The sequence below is a fragment of the Macaca nemestrina genome, chromosome 10 (genome assembly GCF_043159975.1).
Source record: "Macaca nemestrina isolate mMacNem1 chromosome 10, mMacNem.hap1, whole genome shotgun sequence".
In the NCBI taxonomy this organism is placed as follows: domain Eukaryota; kingdom Metazoa; phylum Chordata; class Mammalia; order Primates; family Cercopithecidae; genus Macaca; species Macaca nemestrina.
This window is the reverse complement of record NC_092134.1, coordinates 129,914,705-129,928,673: the sequence shown is the minus strand read 5'-3', so window position 1 is coordinate 129,928,673 and position 13,969 is coordinate 129,914,705. Positions and strand designations below refer to the sequence as shown.

Below are 13,969 nucleotides of genomic sequence, written 5' to 3'. Positions count from 1 at the left end.
GTTCAGGGGCAAAGGCAACTGGTCTTTTATAGGCTACGACATTCAACGGGCCAATGCCATTTCACCGTCCTATCTCAAAGTGCTTTATTCTACAATCCTGTGTGCAAATACATGACGTAACTCTTTTCTCGGGTTGTAAATTATTGAAGGCCATAAGTTGTGCTGACTGCATCCTTGTTTACCTATAAGCATTAATTGAATGTTTTCCAGTAGACATGGAGGGGAGAGAAAAGGCAGGACTGTACCAGCGATGGGAAGTAGGTTCACTTGATAATGGACTTGGATGATGAATCTCATTGCCCTGAGAGCAGGGATATTTCTTTCCTCAGTGACCAACCCCCAGATGCTTGTCAAACTATTGAATGTCCTCCTATGCACGTAGGGGCTGGCTCTTAGAGGTATAAAGCGTGTCGAGAAAAAAGAATAAAAATAAAAGCATAATGAGCATGCCTTGAAGTAAAGAGCTAAGCACTCCTTTTTGTGTTTCTTCCCTTGCAAAGGGGAAAGGAGACCCTAATTTTGCAAGACTTCAAAAAGAGTGTGCAGCAGGCCAATTGTTTCAAGGTGACAATCATTCCTGCGTGCACCCCTCCCACATGCCGGCCTCAGCCAGGCAACTTTCAGTCCTTTCTGAAGAACGACCCTCCCCCAGCACACATACTCCCAGGCAGTTTCCTTCTCTTCTGGGCTGGTCTTTTCATTCCGGGCAACTTTGCATACCAATGAGCCAGATGAAGTTCTGGGAAGGGCCTCTCAGCACGATTTTATCTTGTTTCAGCTGTGGACCCCAAAGTCGTTTCCATTGCCAACCGAGTGGCTGAAATTGTTTATTCGTGGCCACCACCACAAGAGACCCAGGCAGGAGGCTTCAAGTCCAAAGAGACTATCGTACGTCAGGGTGGCTCCTCCCAGCTCAAAGACCGCCTGCCTATAGCTTCAAGTTCTAAGAAAGGTAAGCTTTACTTCCCCAGGTGGAGTGTTTGCCAGGCAGGGGCGCAGGAGCATTTGTGTATTTATCCATCCCGGCCCTGGCAACTTGACAGTCTCTGCTGCCTGGACTGAGGGCTTGACAGCCACAGGCTGTGGGCAATGAGCTCCAGCTTGAGACACCAGCCCAAGGCAAGGGGGCTGCCCCAGCAGGTTGAACCAACACGCCCAGCTCTTCGCTAAGTCAGAAAGGAAAGTCTCCTACAGAGGGAGAGGAGTAAACACAAAGCCCGCATTCAGTCTTGTCTGTGGCGGGAAATGCAATGTTAGATCTGATCATGTTACCAGTGACCCCGGGCCAATTTGCACCAGCTACAGTTGGAGCGTCAAGCCAGGGATTTATATTATGACATTGCTTTTGGGCTTTGTGAAAAAGCAGGGGGTTGTCAGGCACCAGCTATGGTGCAAGACATGGAGCGGAACTGAGAAGTAGTGACAAGGCTGGGTCAGTTGTCACCCAAACCATAGCAATAGGTGAGACTGTAGATCCCATCAGGCTGGTGGTAACTCGAGGCACTGAGAGGAGAGTGAAGGGGAGCAAGACCAAGTGCCACTGGAAGAGAAGCTCTGCCCGGCATTCCCCCACCGCAGTTCTTGCTCCTGGCTCTCTCCACAAACTACCGTGGAGGTTGTGATGATGCAGCCTCATTGTCTGGGATAAATACCTGAGGTTTGTTGTCTCATGCCAAGAGAATCAAGGACACGGACACACACAAGAAGTGGGTTTAGGGGCAGAGGTTTAATAGGCAAAACAAAGAGAAAGGAGAACAGCTCTCTCTCCTGCAACAGAGAGAGGAACCCAAACGTGACTTCCGGCCTGTGACAGAGTGCACCGGATTTTATAGACAGGTTTCAGGAGGTGGTGTCTGATTTACACAGGGCCCAAAGATCAGTTGAACCAGGTGTGATGTTTACATAGCATGGGGGAAGCTGGCCACCCCACCCTAATCTTATTATGCAAATGGGCTTGCCACCTGGCCGGTGCCATGTTATCTGCTCCCTAGGCACACGTGGTTGGAAAGGAAAAGGGAAAATGCGGCCGCCATGTTGGACATGCCTAGTCCCAGGTGGCCTTTTCCTATTGGCACAGCTGCCAACATTCACTGTGCAAGCTTCTAGCTTGCTTGTCTATGTCTGCAACTCAATTTTACAGGCTACTCTTTGTTAGAAAAGAAAATGATTTGGGGGCTGCTTTTCATTAAAAGGAAAACCTTACCGAGAACTTCCTTACCCTCGCTATCTGCCTAAAAAGTTCCTTTTTAACTCCTCTAACAGTAAGGCCAAGGTGGCTCTTGGGTTTGCAGCACCCTAAAGAACAAGGTGAAGGTTCTCCCTCCAAAGATATCGGTGTCTCCCAACCCCTGATGCAGAGCAGTAGCCACAGTAAAGGGGCCACAGCTGCCACAGAGACCCAGGGGACCCTGTGAGGAGCTGGAGGAGAGGAGGAGGCCTCTGAGTCAGCTAAAAAGACAGTGTCCACATTTTATTGCTATACCATGTGGACCTGGGAGACGGAATGCTACCCCTAAACCAAGCTAAAGCTAAGATGACCTCATCCTCTGTGCACAGGAGAAATACAGGCAGCTGAGCCAGCAACTTTCCCTAAGAGAGTGTTAACCCAGTATGTCTGAGACACGTCTCACTCAATTTAGAACTTTTATTTTGGCCAGGCGCAGTGGCTCATGCCTGTAATCCCAGCACTTTGGGAGGCCAAGGAAGGTGGATCACCTGAGGTCAGGAGTTCAAGACCAGCCTGGCCAACATGGTGAAACCCTGTCTCTACTAAAAATACAAAAAAATTAGCTGGGCGTAGTGGCAGGTGCCTGTAATCCCAACTACTCGGGAGGCTGAGGCAGGAGAATCACTTCAACTTGGGAGGCGGAGGTTGCAGTGAGCTGAGATTACACCACTGCACTCCAGCCTGAGTGACAAGAGTGAAACTCTGTCTCAAAAAAAAAAAAAAAAAGTAGAAGAAGAAGAAGATTTATTTTGCCAAGCCTGGGTGCGGTGGCTTACATGGGTAATTCCAGCACTTTGGGAGGCCGAGGCAGTTGGATCTCTTGAGGCCAGAAGTTCAAGACCAGCCTGGCCAACATAGCAAAACCCCATCTCTACTAAAAATACAAAAAATTAGCCGGGCGTGGTGGCACACACCTGTAGTCCCAGCTACTTGGGAGGGTGAGGCAGGAGAATCACTTGAACCCAGGAGGTGGAGGTTGCAGTGAGCCAAGATCGTGCCACTGCACTCCAGCCTGGGTGACAGAGCAAGACTCATGTACTCCACCGCCCCTGTCCCCCCCAACACACACCATACACCAACTGTGGGCATGTTCCTATCCATCTGCCCTTTTAGCCTTGGCCATGGGGGAATTTATTAATTTTACTTACTTATCCCACCTTATTGTCAAGACCCAGCATACAAAGAATAAATTTTAATCAAATAAAATCCATCAATTTGAAAGATATCTTTGTAAAAAGAAAACAAACACAGGAAAATAAGACGGATTTGGGAATTAGGTTAATTTCCAAAATGTAGGCCAGCAAGACAATCCACTCTCTTAGATGCGGGCCACAAATTTGGCTCTATACTTTCTAGCAACTAACCCAAAGAGGGAAATATAATCAAATATGAGATTTATGGTGTCCATAAGATAAAAGCACCATCTGCTGAGGAAAAATCCAAAAACCAGAAGAATATTCCTCCTAAATACCTTCATAGACGGAATCCTGTGCTGTGAAACCGATGTCTTCAACAACAAGCTTAAGGTAACTATAGAGATGAATGTCACAGTGAAAGCTGGGGGACTGAGCAAAGGAAGAAGGGGAAAGAAGGAAAGGAAGGGGCTGCAGGAGAAATCCCTAGTGTGGTTTGTGTCTGGGCAGAAGAGGCGAGGTAAGATTTACTTGGTAAGAATTAGCATGCTTCTTGCCAGGCGCGGTGGCTCATGCCTGTAATTCCAGCACTTTGGGAGGCCGAAGTGGGTGGATCACCTGAGGTCAGGAGTTCGAGACCAGCCTGGCTAACATGGTGAAACCCGATTTCTACTAAAAATAGAAGGCGTGGTGGTACATGCCTGTAATCCCAGCTACTTGGGAGACTGAGGCATGAGAATCACTTGAACCTGGGAGGTGGAGGTTGCAGTGAGGCAAGATCGCACCATCACACTCCAGCTTAGGCAACAAGAGTGAAACTCCGTCTCAGAAAAAAAAAAGAGCATGCCTCTTCCTCTAGCCCTTACCAAGCCACAAGCATTCATGGTCCCTGAAAAAATGTAAGATTATTTTTTGTTTCTCTTAAAAGAAATAACTGGAATTTTCCCCGACAGATGAAGAAGAACAAATAATAGCCAAAATTGTTGAGCTGCTGAAATATTCAGGGGATCAGTTGGAAAGAAAGGTATGGAACACCTTGAACTGATGTGATTGATTTCTGTGCCCATGCACTAGTACACGAGGATGGAATTGTACTCCAGGTTGCAACCTTATTCCTTTTCTTTTTTTTTGAGACGGAGTCTCGCTCTGTCACCCAGGCTGGAGTACAGTGGCACAATCTTGGCTCACTGCAACCTCCACCTCCCAGTTTCAAGCGATTCTCCTGCCACAGCCTCCCGAGTAGCTGGGACTACAGATGCTCGCCACCACGCCCAGCTAATTTTTTGTATTTTTAGTAGAGACAGGGTTTCGTCATATTGGCCTGGTTGGTCTCGAACTCCTGACCTCAGGTGATACACCAGCCTCGGCCTCCCAAAGTGCTGGGATTACAAGCGTGAGCCACTGTGCCTGGCCTACCTTATTCCTTTTCCAAGTCCTGGTTTCTACTTAGTCCTAAATTTTATTTCCCTTGGAGTCAAAATTCTTCATGCTGGTAGAATCTCAAAAATGAGTCACTTTGGAAAACATAAGTAAACCTTCTGGAGCCTCCTTGGAATTTTTGGAAACTGAACAAGGAGCTTGTTATTGCAGGAAAAGACACCAGTAAATTAAAATTTGCTGGATGGAATTATTAATGTCGTTCCCTATGTAACTGATCCTCACTGAAGTTTAGATTCGCGTTTGCTTTGCAGCCTGGATATCTGTATCCCACGGTTGCTCCAAAGCTGGAATACGTTCTGGAATCTTTTTCCCCTGTAGTTGCTGGACTGTTGTCTGTTTAAGGGCTCTCTTAGCATTTCAGCCAGGGAGGCGTGCTAATGTTACTGGGGGAATGTATGGATTTCCTGCCATTTGGAAGTTGAGACCCATCCTTCCACTCAGGAATGGGCGAGAGTTGCCTTCAGGTAAAGAGTTGGTGAGCAAATCTTCAACAGAGTCAGAAGGGCTTCTCTGTGCCTCCTGGGTCCATAACCCACAGACGACTGGGTAGTCTCTAGGATCTGTCAATCATCTGGCTTGCAGACATAGATCCTTGTTTTGCCAGAATCTGTGGCGAGGGAGTCAGACCCCGGGGGTGGGGATGGGAGGTTCTGCAGGAAGACGAAACAGCTCCTGTCTCTATAGCTTTGTCAGAAGTGTGCCCAGAGACTGGTGACCCAGAGGGTGAAGCACCTGGGAGATGGGACAGAATGAGAAACAGCGAGAAAACCAGGGATATTAGGTTAAAGAAAAGAGAACGGGGTGTGTGAGCTTTGGGGCCACAAGTAGAAGGTAGAGAGGGGTGCAGAGGAAGCAAGAGATAGAACAGGATGCATGATTTAAGGGCACCCCTGCATTTCTCCAGAGCTAGTATCATGGATACAGAAATTATGCCTAGTATGGGGTGATTGATTTCTACTTATGGTGAGAACGAACCTCCATTCCTGGAGAATGGGCACTCCAGGCTGCCCATCAGAGTCAACGGGTGCCTTGTGACGGAATGATCTTCCTGTCACAGGAAGAATTGCAAGTAGGTGCCAATACCAGTTAGCAGTTCAGCACAGAACTCCGAGGGATCCTTTAGACATCCTCAAGGGCTCTTTACAACCTGGAGTTTCTGTGGCTCTCACGGCAGCCTCCTTCCCAGCTTCCCTAAGCCGTGACTTGCGGTCAGTGGTCAGGGAGGTGGGCAAGGTGGAGTGGGGGTGCTGGAGGTGGGACGAAGGCCATCTCTCAGGTTGTGAAGAGTGATGGTTTCATTTTCACCCCCACAAATTACCACTTTCAAAAGCCTCCCTTTGCCTGCTGCTCTCTGTTGAGGAGTTCGGATATTTTACATTGTTAATGGCAAAGCCTTGCTTGTTATTTCCTTTACACACTTCCCCACTAGGGAGCTCTGCTAGGGACACACGGTAGGTGTGACCTTGTGCTGTGGGTGCCAAGCTCCCACTGCAGAATGCCATGTGTGAGGCTGCAGGGGATCTGCAGACCCACTGGTCCCGAGGGCACACACAGCCCAAAGGCCCATCCTACGCCTCCAGGAAAGGCCAAAGAGCCAGGTGCACCCGAGAGGGACAGGCAGGGGAGGGGTGAGGAGGTGCCGACGGAAGCCCTGTCTTTGTGGCGTTCGATTCTTTTACTGTTCTGGCACAGTCCCGACTTGGCTGCCTGCTAGGGTTTTGAGCCTGGCCTCCTCCATTGGAAAACTGATGAAGAGGAGTCCATCCCCTGTTATGGAGGAGGCCGGCCACGCCTGCTGCAGAGTCACAACCCAGACGGGGCCTGGATGGTGGGAGTGGGCTTGGTTCAGGGAAAAGACAGGTCTGCCAAAATCTTCCAATCGCATCTGACTCATCCCCCAGATATCCCTTTTAGAAACAATATGTGTTGAAAACCCACTTGGCTTATCATTCCTCTAGGACAGAACTAGAGGAATTTCAAATAAATATTTTGTCCCTGCTCACTAAGAAATTTCCATTTTCACATGACAACTGGCATATTAACAGACATTTCAAGAATGCTTTAAATGAAGATGATATATAGCTTTTTGATATGAGCCCTGATTTTTCAAAAGCAGAAGAGGCAGCATTGATTTTGTTTTAAAGGCATGGTAGCCCAAAGGAGGTAAAGCAGAGAGATACCAGGTTCAAGGGAGGGCCAGGAGGTAAAATCAATAGGGTAGAATAATGGGAAAAAAATCAATGAATTGGAGTTTTTTTAAGTGAACATATGCACGCGAGGAAGTCTTCCCTGACCTCCATGCTCACATAGCATCCTGAAAAATGACTCGCATTTCCGGAGCACCTCTTCTATGTCCAGCACTATAAAGTGTTCAACTACCCTATAGTATAGGGCCAAGCACAGTGGCTCACACTTGTAATCCCAGCTCCTGGGGAGGCCAGGGTGGGAGGATCACTTGAGGCCAGGAGTTTGAGACCAGCCTGGGCAATATAGGAAGACCTTGTCCCTAAAAAATAATAATAATAAAGGTTTCTTAAGAAAATGAAGGCTGGGGATGGGCTCAGTGGCCCACGCCTGTAATCCGAGCACTTTGGGAGGCCGAGGCACGTGGATCACCTAAGGTTAGGAGTTCAAGACCAGCCTTACCAACATGGTGAAACCCTGTCTCTACTAAAAATACAAAAATTAGCTGGGTGTGGTGGTGTGTGCCTGTAGTCCCAGCAACTTGGAGGCTGAGACAGAAGAATTGCTTGAACCTGGGAGGCGGAGGTTGCAGTGAGCCAAGATCGCGCCTCCGCACTCCAGCCTGGGCGACAGAGTGAGACTCCCTCTCAGAAAAAAAAAAAAGAAAGAAAGAAAAGAAAAGAAAAGAAAATGAAGGCTGGGTGCAGGGACTCATGCATGTAATCCCAACACTTTGGGAGGCTGAGGTGGGTGGAATGCTTAAGCCCAGGAGTGGGCAACATGGCGAAACCCCATCTCTACAAAAAAAAATAGAAAAAACTTAGCCAGGTGTGGTGGCATACACCTGTAGTCCTATCTACTTGGGAGGCTGAGGCAGGAGAATCGCTTGAGCCCAGGAGGCAGAGGTTGCAGTGAGCCGAGACCACACCACTGCACTCCAGCCTGGGCAATGGGAGTGAAACCCCGTCTCAAAAAAAAAAAAAAGAAAGAAAGAAAACAATTACCTTATAGTATCGATAGTATCACCATCCTAGTTTAGAGATGACAAACTGAATCTGAGAGGTTAATTTCCCCAAGATTGCATAGCTAAGTAAGAGGTGAACCCAGGGGTTTGAGCCAGATAGTGATTCTTAAGCTTCAGATCCCGTCCATTACACTACCTCCAGCAAAGCACATCGCATTGTTTTGTAATTCCCACTAGACTGAGCCCTTTGAGTGAGGACCTGCATCTCAGTCATCCATACTAGCTGCCCATTATAAGTGCTCAGGAAATATCTGTTGAATGTCAGATGAACTGACTGTTCCATTTCATACACATATTTGTGCCGATGGAATGAATTCACCGAGCGGTACATGCCCATTCTGGTTCTGCAGGACGCTGCCTTCATCCCCATTCCCTTGGTTGACACCAGCATCCAGGGTTTTCCAGGGGGTGGTTTGATGGCCTGCATTTGAGCTAAAGAAAGAACTTCCGTCTGCCTCCTGGAGCCAAGCTACTGTACTGAGTGCTTATTCTCTTGTACACAGCTGAAGAAAGATAAGGCTTTGATGGGCCACTTCCAGGATGGGCTGTCCTACTCTGTTTTCAAGACCATCACAGACCAGGTCCTAATGGGTGTGGACACCAGGGGAGAATCAGAGGTCAAAGCTCAGGGCTTTAAGGCTGCCCTTGCAATAGACGTCATGGCCAAGCTCACAGCTGTTGACAACCATCCGATGAACAGGGTGCTGGGCTTTGGCACCAAGTACCTGAAAGAGAACTTCTCACCATGGATCCAGCAGCACGGTGGATGGGTAAGCGTATCGTATTTAAAAACAAATTTTCGGCCGGGCGCGGTGGCTCAAGCCTGTAATCCCAGCACTTTGGGAGGCCGAGGCGGGCGGATCACAAGGTCAGGAGATCGAGACCACAGTGAAACCCCCGTCTCTACTAAAAATACAAAAAATTAGCCGGGCGCGGTGGCGGGCGCCTGTAGTCCCAGCTACTCAGGAGGCTGAGGCAGGAGAATGGCGGGAACCCGGGAGGCGGAGCTTGCAGTGAGCCGAGATCGCGCCACTGCACTCCAGCCTGGGCAACAGCGTGAGACTCCGTCTCAAAAAAAAAAAAAAAAAAAAAAAAACAAATTTTCTCAGAACTCAGAAGAGATGGGATGGGATGGAATTTTTCTTTTTTTTTATTTATGAAGGGAACACATCTATGAAGCAGTTCTCATGAGTTTAGGACACTTGAGTGGCAAGAGACAGATCCCATTGATGGGAACATATTTTTAGTGATTATCTTCATCATCAATAAATATTTACTGAGCTCTCCAAGGGTATGTAGGGTATGTGTGGATGGAGAGGGACTGGTCAGATGGAACAGGAAATGAGGAGATGCCGAGATAAGAAATGTTTAGATAGATGTAATTTCTGTTTTCACAAATTTTGCAGGCAACAGAAGTCTGGCAGGGAGACAAGGGGAGGCAGACAGTTCTCCACACTTGCAGATACTTACAGGTCGCAGGGACTAAGCCTCATGCAGAGACTCAGGGTTCACGACATTTTGTCATTGCTGCTTTGACCCAGCCATTTTGAGGGTGACATTTTGATACCAAATAAAAAGCCAACAGTTAAACTTTCATTTTTAATTACCTGATATCAGTCAAAACAGACCTCTTTCCCCTAGGCCTCAAACCCTCTCCCATCCCTCATCCCCAGTTCCTCAGGTCTCCTTAAAACTGCCATGTTCAAATGGCTACATAAGGTCCACCGTGTCAAAATGTGCTACCCCAGAACTTTAACTCTCAACAGGCCTAGGCATTCCTAGGTGGACAGACCTTCACCTCACATTATCCTTAGTTCGCTTTCCACTAGAATGGTCCAGGGGCCAGCAGGAGGATTGAGTTGGCTCTAGGCATGGCTGGAGTGACCCTGGGACCTCCACATAGCCTTGGTCTCCTTGTTCACAGAAGGAAAGTGCAGCTGGTCTTGCCCAAGGGTCTTCAGCGGCCGCCATGGCCTTCAGCGCCCGCCATGGCCTTCAGCGCCTGCCATGGTCTTCAGTTTCTGTACATTGAGTTCCTTTCTATTTTCCACTTTTGCACCAAGTATGATAACCCTAAGTGGCTGATCTGAACAACCAAGGCTGTTCTTAAGTATTCTAAAGTTAAGCTGCCTTAGTTTATTCTAAAAGGAGGACAGGTTCCTCAACATTGTTTTAGTTCTACCTATTCTTCTTTCCAGGATTCCTCCACCCCAACAACCTCCTCGAGCCCTCATCTGCCCCAGAGTCTCTCCTGACCCTTCCAGCTCAAAGGCTGCACAGCCTCTAATCTCCAACACTTCATGTTTGCACCCTAATAATATACAAAAGATGATCAAATTCCCAATTGACTATGTTTCAAGCATTCATTTAAAAAATCATTGTTAGTCCTCTTAATATATTTTCTCAGAGAAATTATAATTATCAATTGGGTTCACAGGCCAGCTCTCAAAAATCTATCTAATCCACTAATGTAGCTAAAATACCATAAATATGCTATAAAAAGCAGTGGTTCTACACCAAAAGCACAAGCAACTAAAGAAAGAATAGATACACTGGATTTTGTTTTGTGCTTCCAAGAACACCACCACCAAGAATGTGAAAACAAAACAAAACAAAAAAAAACCCACGGAATGGGGAAAAATACTTGCAAATAATATCTCTAATAAAAGACATATCTAGAATATATAATGAACTATTATAATTGAACAATAAAATGTCAAATAACCCAATTTTCAAATGAGCAATGGATTTGAATAGACATTTCTCCAAAGAATATATATAAATGGCTAAAAGCACATGAAAAGAGGCTTGTTTGACATCTTCATTTCAACAGTAGGAAAATGCAAATCAAAGCAACATTGAGCTCTAACCACTATGGTGGCTAAAATGAAAAGGAAAAGTATTGATGTTGGTGAAGATGTGGAGAAATTGGAACCGTTTATGTTGCTGGTTGGATTGTAAAATGGTGCAGTCCCTTTGGAAAACCACTTGGGAGTTCCCAGAAATGTTAAATATAAAGTTACCAATTCCACTCCTGGATATATACCCAAGAAAGTTGAAAACATATTTTCATACAAAAATGTGCACATGAATGTTCATAGCTTCTATTAGCCAAAGAGTGGGAGCAACCCAAATGTCCATCAACTGATGAATGATGAATGGATAAGGAAAATGTAGTATAGCCACCCAATGGAATATTATTCCACTATAAAAATAAAGCAAGTATTGATACATGGATGAACCTTAAAAACATTGTGCTAAGTGAAAAAAAGTCAGGCAAAAAGGCCATATACTGTATGATTCCATGTATAGGAAGTGTCCAAAATAGGCAAATGTATAGATACAGAAAGCAGACTTGTTGCCAGGAGCTGAGGGTGAGAGAATGGGAATAATTGCTAATGGATGTGAAGTTTATTTTTGGAGTGATGATAATGTCCTAAAATCAGAGGTGATGTTTGCATAACTGTGAATATACTAAAAGTGAATATACTAATTCACTGAATTAGTGAATTTTATAGCACAATTATATTTCAATAAATCTTTTATAAAACTAGCAGTTCTAATTCTAGTAATCAAAAAGAGGAAAGAGAGATGAATACATTTTTTTTTTTTTAATTTGGCTGCTGGTACTGGAGGAAAAAAAACAGTTCCAATTAGAAAAAAAAAAAGATGAATTATTCCGTAGGAATACTAAAGCGGATTTCCAAAGGCTTCAGAACTTGATGGCACTAGTTCTTTAACATCTGTAGTTTCAATTCAAAATGTATTTCTTATCCAAGTTATCATAAACCTTAATCTTAACTCTTGGCCGTAGTTAAGTTTAATTTGGAGCATGTCAGTGGAAATTAGGAGAGGGGAGAAAAATAATGTGAGAGGGGATGACTAATTTTTCCAAAGGGTACCAAAAAAATAAAGGATGTTGATAAAGAATATTTATGAACTGATATGAGCTATGGAAGTGTGAAGGACATGTGGATTGGGGCATGTGCTCAGAGTCCCTTAACAGGAAAAAAGGAAGACACTGGGAAGTAAGCCTCCTGGGATTTCCATTGGCACCAAGTGTCTCAATGGCCATCTGTGCTGTCCTTGTAGTAGTGTGGGAGGAGAGAAATCTAGTCCCATGCACAAGCTTTCCGGAAGCTCAGGGTTCCTAACTATCTCAGTATTCCACATTTCATAGGAGTACATGTCATCTTCCCAACTAAACTGCAAATCTGTAAGAGTGAGATTGTGTATTTTATGATGGCTCCTTTAATCTCCCATAGCTCCCATTCCTCTACCTAACACCATAGATGTTCAGCCAGAACTTGTAGAACAGTGAATGAATCGATCAAATGAATGAATAGCAACTCTATCTACAAGGCTGCCAAACAAGCTACTGTGAGATTCTGATTTACTCTTCGGTTCTTTGTTCTGTCTGTGGAGCACCATTCACATAGTTACCTTGCAGTCCTGCCACCTCACCCATTCTGTAGCACTTTGAAAGGAGAGGGTTGTAACCTCCATAGTCATTGACCTTTCAGTACCCACTTTTTTTGAATTTTAAATACACCCTCGAAGCCCTCCCATCTTCAAGAAAAGATCCAGCCTGTTAACTCTGGGTGTGTAACGTTAAGACCTTGGCTGATGTTTTCCTTGCAGGCATACCAAGAATGCCAGTCACCTCTCCAAACCCTCCCCCAAACTAACATGGTCTCCTGAGCCTTGGGTCGTGCCTGGGATAGAGCAGAGTTAGCAGCCATATGTTTTCACTTCGACAGTAAATCTGACTTGGAATTTTAAGAATCTATTTTTCCCCCTCTAGGAAAAAATACTTGGGATATCACATGAAGAAGTAGACTGAAATAGCAGATTTGTCGTCAGGAATACTCATCGCCTACTGTGGCCCTGTGTGCACTGGCCTCAGATGGACTACAGGAGATTACAATGTACAAGGCAGAGGGAGCACTGACGTTTTCAAAACCATTATTCCCGTGACTGGAGAGGCATCAAGAGAGGCCTTGTTCGTCTCCAGCTCATAGAACGTAGCAGCGTAGTCCTTGACATTGATGTTTTTCAGGCCCTCCATTGAGTGCCTGAGGAAATCTATAAAGATAAGTGGCGATGTTGTTCCAAACACTCAGAACAGATACCATCATCCTGCCTTTGTTAGCTGCTGTAGGGAAAGTGTGTTACAGATGTCTGCTGACCTCACAGGGGTGAAATGATAAACTGTGCATGTGTTTACACTTCCGTTTCTAGTACTATTTATTTTTAAACTACACTTGGGGTGGCCTAATACCTAGGAAGATGTTGCTCTTCACGTTAGTAAACACAGCCTAAAGAAACTCTTAGGTTTACTGCTAAGAGTTTCCATTTGTTTGGAGAGATAACTGTTGTCTGTGCCTTTTTGAAAAACTTCCATTTGGTACAAAATTTTTACTTCAACACCCCCTCAACCCTTTTCTCAGGGACCACACCTCTTCTTCCCAAGGTCCCTGGGACTTCATCATTCTTTGTGGTAGTGCAATGATTGGTAGCAGGTAAAATAAATACATAGAAAGACAACTGTCAAAAGAGTGTCTTCTGATTAGTAAGTAATAAGTCTTCTGATTGAGCATCAAATGAGTTAATTTACATAAAGTGCTTAGAACATTTCTTGGTACTTAATGTTATGTCTTCACTTATGGTCTCTAATATGTGCTGCTCTCAGCTAAGCTGCCAATTTCCTCTTCTGTCAACGCAGTCCCTGATTGTTTTCCTGACATTGAGGCTGTTCAGTCTAAGGTTTTTTAGAAATATGCTCAATAGTAAGTGTTCAAGACACAAAACAATTTAAAAAATACAATAAAATATAAGGTCTTATAAATTTCTGGATATCTAGTACCCAGCAGATGGCCTGATGTAAAATTGGTGCTTAATAAACCTTTGAAGAATAAATACATCAATAAGTCAGACATACTCTCAGGTTCAAGGAAAAAC

At 45.3% G+C, this 13,969-nt stretch overlaps 1 protein-coding gene across 3 annotated transcripts in view; it reads left to right on the top strand.

Moving 5' to 3' along the window:
- LOC105464697 (BCL2 like 14) overlaps positions 1-13,236 on the top strand; it is a 44,648-nt gene extending 31,412 nt beyond the window's left edge. For all 3 annotated transcript variants that reach the window (XM_071072196.1, XM_071072194.1, XM_071072195.1), the window contains 4 exons: positions 779-952; positions 4,314-4,384; positions 8,512-8,778; positions 12,813-13,236. In XM_071072196.1, coding sequence (XP_070928297.1) covers positions 779-952; positions 4,314-4,384; positions 8,512-8,778; positions 12,813-12,851 — 551 coding nt within the window. In that variant the 3' untranslated portion in view covers positions 12,852-13,236. The remainder of the gene's footprint in view (positions 1-778; positions 953-4,313; positions 4,385-8,511; positions 8,779-12,812) is intronic.
- Positions 13,237-13,969: the final 733 nt, after the last annotated feature.